Raw genomic sequence first — 14,197 nt, 5'->3', positions numbered from 1 at the left:
AAAGCGGAAGGTTGGGCGAAATGAGTACTGTATGACCATGTTTCTCCGACGAAGTCTCGACTGACAATAATGCTGACAATGGACGTTAGATAAACACGCATTGTTTGCAACTGGAAGCTTATCACTCGTTATATCAGAATCGTCAACAACAGAGTATACAGATAAGATTTTATCATTTAATTCCTTCCAAAGATAAACACTATGCAAATATCCACGAAACGGCAGTTGTAGTCTTTTCTGCTAGTGTTTTAAAACACTAATTTGAGCAACGTTATTTCGCAATTTCGATCTTTTGTAAACCTGGGGTGATGCATCAAGGTCTAAAGTAACCGTTTTATCGATTTTTGAAAAATCAAGAAAAAAGCGAAAATTTCCCTTCTCGCTACCTTAAATTTGCACTAAAGTACAATCAAGATCTACACTTTCTCATAGCATAAACACAGGTTTTACTTTCGCTTACTAAAAATTAAAATATGACTGGGTTCGCAGTCACGTAGCTATTGTCGCAGTAAGTAGTCTCTCTATAATTGTCGTCCAAATAATTCACGTCCCAAATTTTGGTTCCCTGGCGCCTCTTATAAATAAGTTATATCACCGCTAGTCTGAATCAATGATATATCACCCAAAAAATGGATGGTTGGGCGAAAATCGTTTTTTTTTTTTTTTTTTTTTTTTTTTACCTTGACATTTTCGCTTGGAAAGCCATTCACAGTAAATTTAGATTCCCTGGGCGCCTATAATAACCTATCTAAGCACTGGGCTGAATCATTCATATTGCCAAATAAACATGGAAGATTGGGCTAACATTCCAATCACTCGTTGTGATTTGCATTACATTGCATTTTTGTCATGTCATAAATTGCGTTTCTAGAGTCCCCCAATTTTGTTTCAAAGACTGCAGTCACACAGAGATAACCAGAACGTTGAAAACTTCGCTGTGAAATTCATGTGCAGTAAGTTACGTTTTCGGATTCCCTCAAATTTGTTTTGACCTTTGTCACCTATTCCCACATCAAAGTGAAATACAGCATTAATATTTGTTCCCCAGAAATCTTCGCTGGTATTTTCTATCGGAAACACACAGGCCATAAGACTTGATTTCAAAGGTCACAGGTCGTTTGGATCAAACAATTTCAAGTTCGATGTATGCCTAGAAACATGGCAACATTGTTATTTTGGTGAATATATAGAACATGCCCTATTCAAATAAAGGATTTTGATATGCCAATTGAACAACTGCGTACTGGAACGTCTCCAGTATAAAAAGTCCTCTACTCTCCGAAATTTGACAATGGCACTAGCCCAAAATGGACTTCCTTTCCAACACGTCTTTAATGTAATCATGATGTAAAGTGTTGAGGGACTGTAATATTGTTGACGTCACTGTACGTAAGGACACACTTACCTTAGCAACCTTTTTCTTTTGTGGTCCGCGCGTCGATCTAGTAAAATTGTTATTATATCCGAAGGTACTGTAATTACGCAACTTGTATGCAAATCTGTACTGGCTTTGAATATGTCAACGTCGTTTACTTAGTGCACTGCTTTTCTAATTACGCAAATTTGTTTACAATATTGTACTTGCTCCGAATATTTCAGTTTTGTAATGTATTGCTTTCATGATAATTACGCAAACTCAAGTTAATTTCTACTATTGTTAGGATGCTGACCCGGGGTATTGGGTCTGTGAATATTTCAATATTACCGACTTGATAATGCGTTGCATTCGTAATAATTACGCAAACATAAACATGGGCGCATTTAAATCATTAAAACTGATAGTAGTCAGGTGTCTACGGAAAGTCGAGGAAATATTTTATATACTTGTGATTCATCGATGTTCCAATGGTGATTTTTTTTATTCGAAATGAAGTGAACATGTAATATAAACCATACCATGTGTCAAGTTAAATTTTACTATAATATAATATAATAAACTCTGGACAGTGCACTTCGATCGCAATATTCACTACATTTCGACTGAACTCTAATAACCACGTGTTTGAATTACGTGCAACGACCTCAAGAGTTTACGCACTGATATTTAAATTAGGGCCATCCAGCTTGACGCAAATCAATTTAGTTACTTGTCATGTGTTCAACAAATCTTTCAACTCTCACAAATACCATGAACACGAAGAGTTAACTGGGGGTTAACTGAAGGGGAACGTCTTTTTTGGACAAAAAACACGTCAGTACAAGATTATGTGTACAAGGTTAGATTTATAGAACGTACATGACCGCTTCACTCAGTGTTTTAATAATCACGTCGCATGTGAAACGCAGGAGACATTTTAGTTCGCCCATTTCTTGTTTACCGGAATGCGATACAGACAAAGATTAAACATTGCTGATAACAACCAAGAGGCTCGAATCCGGAAAGCTTGGATATTTTAAACTTCGTAAATAACATTCTTTTCAAGCGTAGACTTTATTCAAGTGTAATAAACGTAAGTGAAATGTATTTTAACGAGTCATAATACGCAACAACAATTCGTTTACAGCATTGGTTTTATTGAAGTTTTAATGCTTTTCGACTTCACAGTGAATTATTTTAGCGTCATATTTGAAATAGCACGCTCGATACAAGATGTCGGACGGGAAAATTGGGGTCTGTAAAAATGTTTGTTGGTTCAGTCAGACAATGTGTGGACCAAAACATCGCCCACTATTTGAAACATCGCCCATGGGCGGGGTTTAGGATGGGCGGGGTATCAGCCGAATCCGGTACACACGTGTTGGTAGTAAGTTTTCTTTATTGAAAAACATCACAGCTTCCATGCTCAAATGAATTCAACTCATTGTGAATTTTATAGAGCTATATCAAAGCCGGACCGACCGACGTTGAGTGTTGTCACCCTTTGTATCTCAGTAATTGACGGACAGAAAGTGTTAAGTTGTCTCCTCCAGCCCTTTCACGGCCAATTAAATACAAGATGCAACGAAACATTAGTTCTTTTACTTATCTGGATGTAACTTTTACTTACTTCAGTTACATCCCAGTTAACGTATTCCATTTATATAGCTTACAAAGTATTTGTAGACTATTGTCAAGTAATATGAGAGGGTGCACTAGAAACTAGCTAGGATATAGATATATTACATTCCAGTTAACATATATGCATTTTTACTACCATAAAAATATGACATTATAAATTAATCACAGGAAATAGCACGAACAATTTGTACCTTTAGATGGTAAATGTTTGTGGTAGATACACTCAGCTTTATGTTGCATTTCCCCAACATCTGGTAATGTTAACATGTTTTCCAGTATTTTGTCTATTATTATCTGCAACTCCGGTTCACTGGTTGGTCTCAGCTGTGACATGAACTCAACACCACCAATCTCCAAAAATATGCCAGCAGCCGAAGAATGCTGAAATTATATCGAAAAACAATTTAATTAAAAATTTTCTTTATAATTTCACAAAGCGTTGTACAACATATTACATTTTTTTTTATTCCATATGAAACATGCACGTTTTGGCCATTCTGTGCATGTTTTGAACATCTGTTATCAGTCAGCTGAAAAAAATGATTATCTTCAGAGTTATGATGATTTAAATATGAGAAACCATAAACCTGCAAAGGACTTCCGTTTGCGCCATCTTGCCATAAAAACGCCCTCATGAGGTATAAACAGGAAAGGTAACAAAGCATGATGACGAAATAGTACTAGTATCTGATTAAATATAAACAACTTAGGGAGCCATAGTTGGCTGGACTGGTGAATTGACTTCTAGTCTAGGTTGTTTCAACTTTTATGTTAATGTTATTTACAAGCGTATCAACATTATGGATGTGCGATTGATCGAGACAGGCATTTTGCTTTGTTTTTTGTCTGTCTAATAAATGCTGTTTCCAGTACTGCACTGTGCGGCGTGCAAATTATTCTGGATGCTGGAATATGCAATCTTGAGTTCGTGGTGGTGGAAACATTTTCGTCCATGTATTCACGGGGCTGCACTGGCAAATCACGGGACAATTGTCACACGAACACCAAGCAGATTGTTCAGACTTCCGTGTAATTTGAAATAAAACTATCATCCGAACAAGAGGCATCGTCGACGATATACCCTCATCACTCACACTGGACTGATCTGAATCTTCACAGTATACCGTACTCCCCTGATCATAGGCATGAACACCTAAGGCAAATATAAGGGATGAGCCTATACTCGAGGACCAACTCAGAAAAGATGATTTTGTTTTGGGGATGAACACTGTAACCATCTTGCCAACAACGAAAAATTATCCAAAAAAATTATTCGTTCATCACGCCGGGCTCGGGAAAATAATACTTATTTTTAAAAAAAAAAATGCATCATTTGATTTCCACGACACTTACAATGAAGAAACAAACATGTTCATAAAAAACACACATTTTATTACAATACGATTTACATACCATCTGAATTTACGGTGAAAGAATGGGTAGGGTCTGTGGGGAAACAGCCGAAGGCATTTATCATTATCTTCGTTTTGGTATATTTTTGATTGTACGCAAACATTCGACGCAAAGCAATTTTCCACCATGAGGTTTTTAGCACGATTTGACCTGAAACAACTTCCTTTGACCTAACAGGTCATGTCTTTCATTAACCAATCAAAATGATGTGTCATAATGATGAAATTGTCCAATTATTGACGATGATTTTTTAACGCAAGTGAAGTGAATTACCGCAATGTTAAAATGCGATCTGGAGCACTGACGAAACAACGATGATTTTTTCCCTAAAAACTGGCGATTCGCAATTTTCGAAATATAAACGACTGTTAATAGTAACCGTGGGTAAACTTAGTGTGGAGGAAGCATTTAAACACCTTTCACGGTTGCCAACATGTCACATTGTTCAAACCCTAGGCCTTTCATGATACTCTCAAATTAAACCATGCCCAATAACCAGGTACACTACTTAACGATCACATTTTTGGCTTTTCAAAAACTACTACTATATGGATTACTCCAGTATTGCAACATCGGGGTTCGTCCTGGGTAAAGGACAGAATAGAAAGGATGCAAACCACGTTGTGTACATGCGCCATGAACTCTGAAATTAATGCGAGTTGTCTCATAAAAGCACGAACCAAACTACCATGCCAATCAAGATTATTATGAAATGAAACACACTTTTTACACGCATATTTTAAAGAATATCGTCGACGCCCAGTAAAAACACTCTCGGCTTATAATCGTGAATGCCCTCAACTCAATAAATACATAGTAAAAATAGAGGAATGGGCTTCATACTCAGGAGGGGCTTACGATCGGGGAAGTACGGTACTTTAACGCAATTAGGCTTCCATTCTCAGAATACTGTGGTTCAAACACACAATGCTCTAACCCAAGTTCTAAAAAGCACATTGTGCATATAAAAATTGAGTTTATACTAGTAGTACACAATGCTTGGCAGCATGAACGGCTATGTACCATGGCGTATACGAATGCGATCAGATACTAAAACGTCATATCTTTGAAAAGTACCCGGATGTTAAATATGTTCGTTCATTATTTATTCACCTCCATGGATGGCCTCCATGGTGTTTAATTGCAAGCACTTCAAATGCCTATCCAAGCTACAGTTATAATTAAAACAAAATTAAACCACTGCAATATTATTTCAAACACAGTTTAGAAAATACACAACTATAAATTAAGGCCGCATTTAGATTCGCTTTAAAAGTGATTAACAGTAACAGATAAAAAGTGCATACAAATTACAAAATTAGGCGAGGGTTCTCCGAACCCGCCTATTCACATAGTTCATACCCACCATAGACTCCGGTCAGTCAAAATGACTATTTTGAACTGTATGCATTAATCAGCGATTCTGCCGGTGACGGAGAGATAGAATCCAGGTCAGGGGAAGCCCCATGACCTCAAGATTCTTTTACCCCTTACGTCACGAACCCACGTGACCGAGGCCACCTGGCAGCGCCACAGGTAGCCGTCCTTCACTCTGGTTCCTTTCTCTCCGCCTTGAGGACTTAGACCAACGCGACGGAAAGAGTGGGGAGGTTGGGGGGGGGGGGAACCCGGAGTCTATGGTGGGTATGAACTATGTGAATAGGCGGGTTCGGAGAACCCTCGCCTAAATTCACTACGTTCAATTACCCACCATAGACTCCGGTCAGTCAAAATGACTATTTTGAACTGTAGGCAGAGTCAGACACCGATAGGTGGCGGGTTTTTCCGAGCAAACAGAAAAAAAGGAGAATGATGAAAGACTTTTCCCCAGTCCGGGATGAAAACAAACCCAAAAACCTAAGTTAAGACCCAAGAAGGGTGGTGTCTTACCTTGCCTGTGCTGTCCCAGAAGCAAGAAGCCAATGCTGCTGTGGTGACAGGGTTCGGTGTGCCCGAGAAAGCTAGACCCAAGCCGAACTCGGGGGTGATAAGCTTGAAGTAGGACCGAAACAGTTCGCATGAGGGCGTAGGTCGACAGAAGCGAAACCTGGGAGCTGCCAGGAAGTGCTAGTGGAACAGACAATCTGCCCGCAAAAATGCAGAGACTGACTTATCGCCTATGCGCAGAGGCCCCTGCAGTCGTTCGGGCTGGGTCAGCAAACAAGGCCTGACCCGCTACGACGGGGCCTAACCTGAAGAGACCCTGCTCAATAGATTGGGTGTCTCCTAGGTAGTAGTTGATGAAGACGTTCTGCGTTCTCCAGAAGCCTGCCCTCAGAATGTGTTTGAGGGGGGCACCTGACGCTAGCGCTAGTGAGTTAGCAATCGCACGGACCTCATGTTCTTGTACTTGGTGTCTCTGCAAGGTCAGTGTTGAGAAGGATAGTGTATTATAGACCTCCAGTACAGTCGCAGTAATCCACCTGGGGATGGAAGTCGGGGAAACCGGCTTATCCCGCTTGTCAGGGCCGTAACACAAAAACATGTGTTTGGTTCCCCGTCAAGAAAACCTGGTACGGTTCTCGTAGCAACTCAGCGCTCGGACCGGGCAGAGAAGCAATTCCTCCTGATCTTCCGGACTGACAATATTTGCCAGCCGGGGGATGACGATCGGTTGAGGATCGTGTCCTGGGATTTGGTTCTTGGCGAGAACCCGATTCGTATCTTAGTACAACTTGATCGCCCATAAAAGCGGCACAACCGTCCACAAAGGATAGTGCGTGCCTAGCTTTGACCGGCGCCTACCTGAGGCGAGGGCCAGTAGGAAGACTATTTTCCACATCAAAAAATTGAGTGGTGCTGATTGGAGAGGATCAAAAGGCGGTCTGCTTAGAGCGGACAACACAGTCGACAAGTCCCAGTTGGGCAGTTCCCTTGCATGGGGTCTCAGCGTCTGGAAAGCAGTAAATAGTCTCCTAATAGTAGGACAATCGGTTAGTCTTGTTCCCGTAGGTTTGAATGGTGGGGCACAAGGCCGACCTGTAGCCAACGATCGCTGCGTAGGACAAACCCACTTCGTCAAACAGGTGGACGAAGGAGCCTGCTACCTGGCCAATAGAGGGATGGTATCGATCAATCTCCCTTCCGCTACACTAACCAGTGTATGCTCGCAGCCTAGAAATGTAGGCTGCATTGGTGGAATCCCAGTTCGCCCTGGCCAGGACGTTGGTAGCCCGCTCAGATAAAGCTTTCGTATGTGCGGGTCTAATGAGAGCCTCTATGCGGGTAAGTGATACCCGCTGGGCTCATGGTAGTGCGCCGTCTGGTTGGGACGGCATGTCCGGTAAGTCCGGAAGCACTACTGGTGTTTCGACTATCGTTTCCGACAGAAGTGGAAACTAGGCCCTGTTTGGCCAATTGGGTGCGACCAATGATAATATGCAGGTGTGCACCTGTCGAAGTCTTCTCCGGTGCCTGGTGGACTAGCGGGAAGGGAGGAAAAGCGTCTAACCTTGGACCGTCCACAGCCAAAAACAGCCTGGAGGCTACCCACTGGGGTATCAGCCACTCCGTGTTCTGGAGACGGAGTCGCCCTGAAAGGGCGTCGCTAGACTGTTCCTCACCCCTGGAAGGTGGTGTGCGGTTAGCTTCACATTGTATTCCAGGCACCAAAGGAGGATTTTGCTCCGCTAGGACTGACAACGATGGGGAATGCGTCCCCCCTCCTTCTTGAAGGAGACCACCGCTGCGTTGTCTGTGCGGAGCAGGACTCTGTGGTCTCGAACTACGGGTAGAAAGCGTGGTAGTGCTAAGTACACTGCTCACAGTTCGAGCCGGTTGATATGGTGGTCCCAAAACTATGCGGGAGCCATATCCTTGGGCTTGTTCGTCCAATAGATGCGCTCCCCAACCCTGGGGGAAGGCATTTGTTACCAGAGTCATACCTGCGGCGAGCGGGTCCAAGGGGTCCCCTCTGCCCGAGGTTGGTCAGTGACGACCACCAGGGCAGGGCTTCCTTTACTTGGTCCGAGATCGGAACCCGCTTATCTAGTTCCCATAGGAGAGCTCGGCGTTATAACAAGCGTTATACCGGGCGGCTGCATAGTGCGGCCTGGGGAACGACCCTTCGTACCGAAGTCATCATTCCGATGATCCGCATTAGTTCACGGAGGGACACCGAGGGAACGCTGACTAGGCATTCGGCTAGGCTGCTTAGCACTAAGCAATATGCTTGAAAAAGCTAAGCCAAGCTTACCTCTGTGTCAAAACTCCATGCCCAGGGACACCAACTGCGCGTTGGCTCGAGGTGGGACTTGTCGATTTACTAACGAGCCTAACTGGTGAAGTAAATCCTGTGTTAGCCTGATGCGTTTGGCTATTACCCCTTGCCTGGGTTGTTGGTAACCAGTAGTCTGGGTACGGATTGAGGTGTACCGACATCTGGTGAAGCAGCAGCACTACCTGTTTCATCCCTCTGGTGAACACGTAGGGCGCTGTGCCTAACCCAAACGGGGGGGGGGGACACCGAAGTTCGAATACTTGGCCCAGCTGGGCGATTCGAAGGAGATGGCAACTCGCTAGGTGCATCGGTACGTGCAGGTAGGCCCCGCTTAAGTCTAGCGGGGCTAGCCAGTCAAAACAGTGGATGGAGAGAAGAACCCTGAATGGTGTCTCCATGTGGAACCGATCGAGGGGCACGTACTGATTCAGTCTGTCTAGGTCCAAAACTGGACGCCTGCCACTTGTAGATTTGGTACTACGAACACATTTGGGTAGAAGCCTGGACTTAGTTCCGGCTGATGTACATGTGTACCCTGTGTATGGCGTCTTTCCCCAGCAAACTGCTACTTCCTGTCTGATTGCTTCCGCTTTGCAGGAGTCCCCTGGCAGTGCCCAACAGGGGAGACACTGACGGGGGGAACTGGAGATTTCAGCGGTATGCCGTAAACGGATGTCACCACCTGGAAAGGTCCAGGTATTGGTCACCTGCCGTCTCCAAACCGGACTACACCGGCGCAATCTGTGTACAACAGGGATGTGTGGCCATGTGTTCGGCAGTTGCAAGGGGGGAGGGGTGCTCCCTTCCCCCATGAGGCGAGTTCCCCAAGGCCTGAAGTAGTCACTAAGTTGTGATCTGGCCACTCACCGAACACGTGCCTGTCCCCCCCGGTTGCAGAGGTGAGCGTCAAACATGCTTCCCCTGCTGCCGGGTAGACGTCCGCCCAGAGAGGGTGAGGAGCCACCACCTGGCTCTTACCTCCCTGGGGGCGCGCCACTACCCTTCCCTCCCATGGAAGGGTATAAGCGCTTGCCTCCTGGCTGACTCTAGCTAGCGAACAACGCCTTAGGGCGTTGTGTTTTCTGTGCTTGGGGTGCCCTCCGCTTGCCCATGGCAGGACCAACTGGCTAGCGGATTCGATCTGAACCCTCTGATTCATTGCACTCCGAAGCTCCGAGACTGTACCCACCATTCCCTGAACAAAGAGGGTGGAGGGTGTCCAGTCTGCGTCACTGAGGTGGGGGACGTACCCCAGCTCAGCTTGTCGGCGAAAACACATGCATCTAAGGTCACGTCTCGTAGCACAGTAGTGGCCCTGGCCAAGCGAGCCAGGCAACACTAGGGGGTGTCGCACGTAGATGTGCGGTGGCCCACCAGTAAAAATGTCGCCTGGTCTAGGAGGCTGGTGCGTTCTGCCTCCAAGGTCACCAGAGTGCTGGGCACGCATAATAATGCGCTCAAGCAACTCTGCCCTCAGGGCTAAATGGGTCGTCCTCAATTGGCAAAGACACCCATGGAACGCGGCTATCCCCCTTTGCCCGGTTTGCCAAATTCGTGGTACCGGGGTCTGGGGTAGGAGCCTTGGAATCCGGTTGGGGGCGTTTTGGTCTCATCCCACGCTATGGGGTCTGATCCCGAAACACACCGACCGGGTAGCGTTTGGTCCAGTGGGAAGTGTTGCCTAACGTTATCCCCACCCGGGGGCCTTAAGCATTACATCCTCCGCAGCTGACCAAGGCCGCCCATCAACACCGTTTGCGTGCTCTGCGCCCCACTCCGCACTCAGACGGACAGGGGAGAGATGTGCACACGGGGTTGCTGTGGATCCCGACGCCCGTGATCCCATAAGCGTTGAAGCAACCTTAGGTGGTCGCTTTAGGATCAAGGGTGGGGGTATATACATCGTATCACTGTGATCGATGATACTCCGCCTCACCCCAAAAGCGTGGCTCACCGAGTCATACAGATGGAAGACTCTGAGGGACCGCCCGGAGTACCGGCTGTATCCAACGCGAGCGAACGCGTCTCCTTTAACTTAAAAAATGTGAGAGGGAGCGTGTTCGACTGTGCGTCTCATGACAGGGTCGGTTCCCTCTGGGGACGCCGTGGGTCGGTAAGAAAGGAGTCAAAACCCACAGCGAGGACCGGACACAATGATAAATTCGTTACCGTTGTACCGTTACCGCGTGACGAACCCTAGCTGGCTGAAAGCGGGGGGGGGGGGGGGGGGGGGGGTCAACGCGTACCCTGCCCTGAAAGCCCTGCCCCGAGATCGGAGACTTGGCTGCCAGCACCCCGTTGGCATTCAGTGCGGATCCAGAGAAGGAACGGTGCAATTAGCCTGAGCCTCGGCCACCCCCCAAAATAGTGGGAGAGCCGTGACTGGGAACGGGGGTTCCCCGGAAGAGACGTGTTTGAATGCAAACATGCTTTCGTGTTTCTTCCTGCTTGCCCACCGAGGGGACACAGTGGAGACAGCTCGCTCCGACTGCGTCTGATCTACCCGGCCTGCCAGGGACGCAATTGCCCCGACAGTCCTTCGACCAAAGCCCTCAACTCGAAGGCAAACTCGGCGTCGTGCGAGGAAGGGTCCACGAAGAGACCCGCAACGGGCCCCATAGGAGGAAAGCCTCCAGGGGCACAGCCTCGCTGCAGCCGGTAAAATCGGGTAAAAAAAAACGCCTGAAAAAACAGACTGTGAGGATGCCCTCCGATCAGCGGGGGAGACCGAGAAAATATCGGTACCTCTGCCGTCAGGCCTCTTACTCGACGTCCCGGTACATGAAGTACCGGTAGCCGAGCGTGAGGACTTTCCACTCATGCAAAACACGCAACTCACTTTAACCGATTTGTTTACTGGACGCGCGACCTTGCTGTGACGCGGTCAGTGTCAGCGATTTTGATGGCTCTGAAAGAAAATCTCAGGCCTCAGAACTCCAGTGAAAAAAACACGCTTTCACGCAAAAAAAACCCGAAACCCACACGTAGCCACGACAAAGCATCTCGGATGCGGGTTCTATGCTGGTAGATTCTGAATAAACCACTGTACGGTCGGCTCGAAAGACGAGGAGACCGGAAGAAAAAAGGCAGCGAGCCTTGGAGCTGTCATTACATCGATATATTGCTAAATACATTAAAAATAAAAGACGACATGCATGAGGGAGACGAATTACAGTTGTAAAAGGTGCCGCCATGAAATCAACATGTGACTACGTAGTGGCGCCGGATTTTGATTTCTTTGCTGTGAAAAATACTACACACAAAGGGGAAAACGACACGAGGGTAAAAAAAGACAAGGAAAACTTATCCTACCAGCTACCATGTCGGATGCCGAGCAGCGGCAACAACCCAAGCTCTAAATCCGGACAGGAAAAAAAGCAGGCGATCCAGCAGAGCTCGCTAGATTTCATCTCCACTCGAGGCGGAGAGAAATTAAGAGTGAAGGACGGCTACCTGTGGCGCTGCCTGGTGGCCTCGGTCACATGGGTTCGTGACGTAAGGGGTAAAAGAATCTTGAGGTCATGGGGCTTCCCCTGACCTTGATTCTATCTCTGCGTCACCGGCAGAATCGCTGATTAATGCCTACAGTTCAAAATAGTCATTTTGACTGACCGGAGTCTATGGTGGGTAATTGAACGTAGTGAATTTACATTATTTGTATTTATTAATTAATAACTCCACATTGCATGTAATGTGTAGTTGTATTTATTAACTAATAACTCGTATGTTGCTTGTATTTGATTTTCGAATACTTTTGCCCCAAATGTATTACATCCTACCAGTCTTATAATAGCAGTGTTCAAATGATCATGCTTTTATTTTTGGCTACCGTGCATTGAGATGACAAAAGATGACCAATGCCGACATTGCTACACTGTGTCAATGTAATCCCAACGCAACTTTGAATGAACTGTAAATGCTGCGTTCAATCTAAAAAACACTATCGCAAAACGGTTGGAAATAATAAATACAAGCCGGTAGGAGTGGAGCGGTTCGCCAATAACAGAAGAATACATCTTAGTAAAGTGACTTCTAAAGACTGAATGTTTTTTGCAAACCTTGTGTACGGAGCCCAGTTTTAGTTATAAACCGACGTTAGCTTCATGTTCATGTCCTGCCATGGCAACAGCCGAAAACATGTTGCTTGTTTTCTGAGTGGAGTGGATGGCCAACCAGCCTACCGACTTGTTCGGATGCAAGTTATAGTCTGTAACTTTTATATTCTATATTTGCTGTATCGCTGTCCGCCAACCGTGTTGCTTGTTCATTTACGTATTCGATTTGATTGGTTGTGATCTTGTCAGATGCTTACGTCGCTAAATGAAATATTCTGAGTTTTAGCATCTGTATTGACAATATTGTTCTGATCAGTTTGTTTGATTGTCACAGTAATTAGGTTTGTCGAACCTTTCCGTACTTTGACCTTCAACATTATGCACTTGATATCCAAATTCCACCAAATTCAGCAGCCAACACGTGGTTCAGCATGCAGATGCCATGTGGAATGTTGGTGTGATTTGCATAAACTGGGAGATATACCGGTAATTGTGATTTATTCGAATACACGTGACCAGCTTGGCGCATGAGAACATAAGAGACAACAAAATTACTTATTACCCACATTCTTAGTATACGTGTATGTTTTTTCTTGATTATAACTTATCAGTATTAAATTGCATAAGATTACACTTGGTGTTGATTTCACTCAGTTAATTGTTTTAATTGTTACTAGTAATTACATGTACATCATTTTTCAAATCGTGTTATCCAGGATGTTTTCTAATTAAATATAAATTAAGGCAATATAAAGTTTACAAAGCAACACAAAGTACCGGTAACTACGATACTGTATTGTAATTTCCCTTGTATACATTGTAATACAAATGGGTATTTATTGCAACATAACAATAAAATTGTTTTGCGTAAAAACAATTACGTTGTAATACGAGGGACTTGTGTTGTTTTGTGACACTTTATTTTCGATTAATTCATATATAGAAATTAGTCTATTTGTGAATAGCACGTCTTGACAAATCTGATGCGTCCGTACATAATTTTGTAACCTGCAGATATCGCCTAAACATTCTGTACTACCACGGCATTTATTTCTGTTACGTGTCAGATTAATGTCGTACCAACAAGACATAAATTAGAATGTATCTGAGATATTTGGTGCGATTTGTTTTAATATATATATGTTGCCGAAACTTCCATAGACGTTCCGTGCATGAAGAAGAGAGAGGACAAGTTAGTTTTAATGCAGATTTAACTCTTTTGTTTCAAGCCTTTTTTTCTTTCCTCTGTTGATTAACGCTCTTAATTCATTAGACATTATGTGACAAACCACAAATTTGCATTTGAACCCTGACTGAAACTGATTGTATTAGATGTGTATTCAAGTTATCTGTCTGCGGGCCACACATGTCCACATGCACAGTGTCAATCACTCGGGCCATATGGTGTTTAGTACATAGGCGGCGGCGAGTAAATGAAAAAACATCTGTTGCATTGTGTAAAATATGGTGTTAAATCATGAAAATGCCCTGCAAAAGACGAAAAATAGTTGT

At 44.8% G+C, this 14,197-nt stretch overlaps 1 protein-coding gene across 1 annotated transcript in view; it reads right to left on the bottom strand.

Annotated features, from left to right (window-relative positions):
* The window catches only part of LOC100374803 (rotatin-like), a 113,793-nt gene that overhangs the window by 98,998 nt on the left and 598 nt on the right, over window positions 1-14,197 (bottom strand). Inside the window, exon 3 of the mRNA XM_085499911.1 lies at window positions 3,165-3,379. Within this exon, the coding sequence (XP_085356037.1) occupies window positions 3,165-3,379 (215 nt within the window). The remainder of the gene's footprint in view (window positions 1-3,164; window positions 3,380-14,197) is intronic.

This window comes from Saccoglossus kowalevskii, chromosome 6, assembly GCF_978046115.1.
Source record: "Saccoglossus kowalevskii chromosome 6, keSacKowa6.1, whole genome shotgun sequence".
NCBI classification, from domain to species: domain Eukaryota; kingdom Metazoa; phylum Hemichordata; class Enteropneusta; family Harrimaniidae; genus Saccoglossus; species Saccoglossus kowalevskii.
This window is presented reverse-complemented; position numbering and strand designations above follow the sequence as displayed.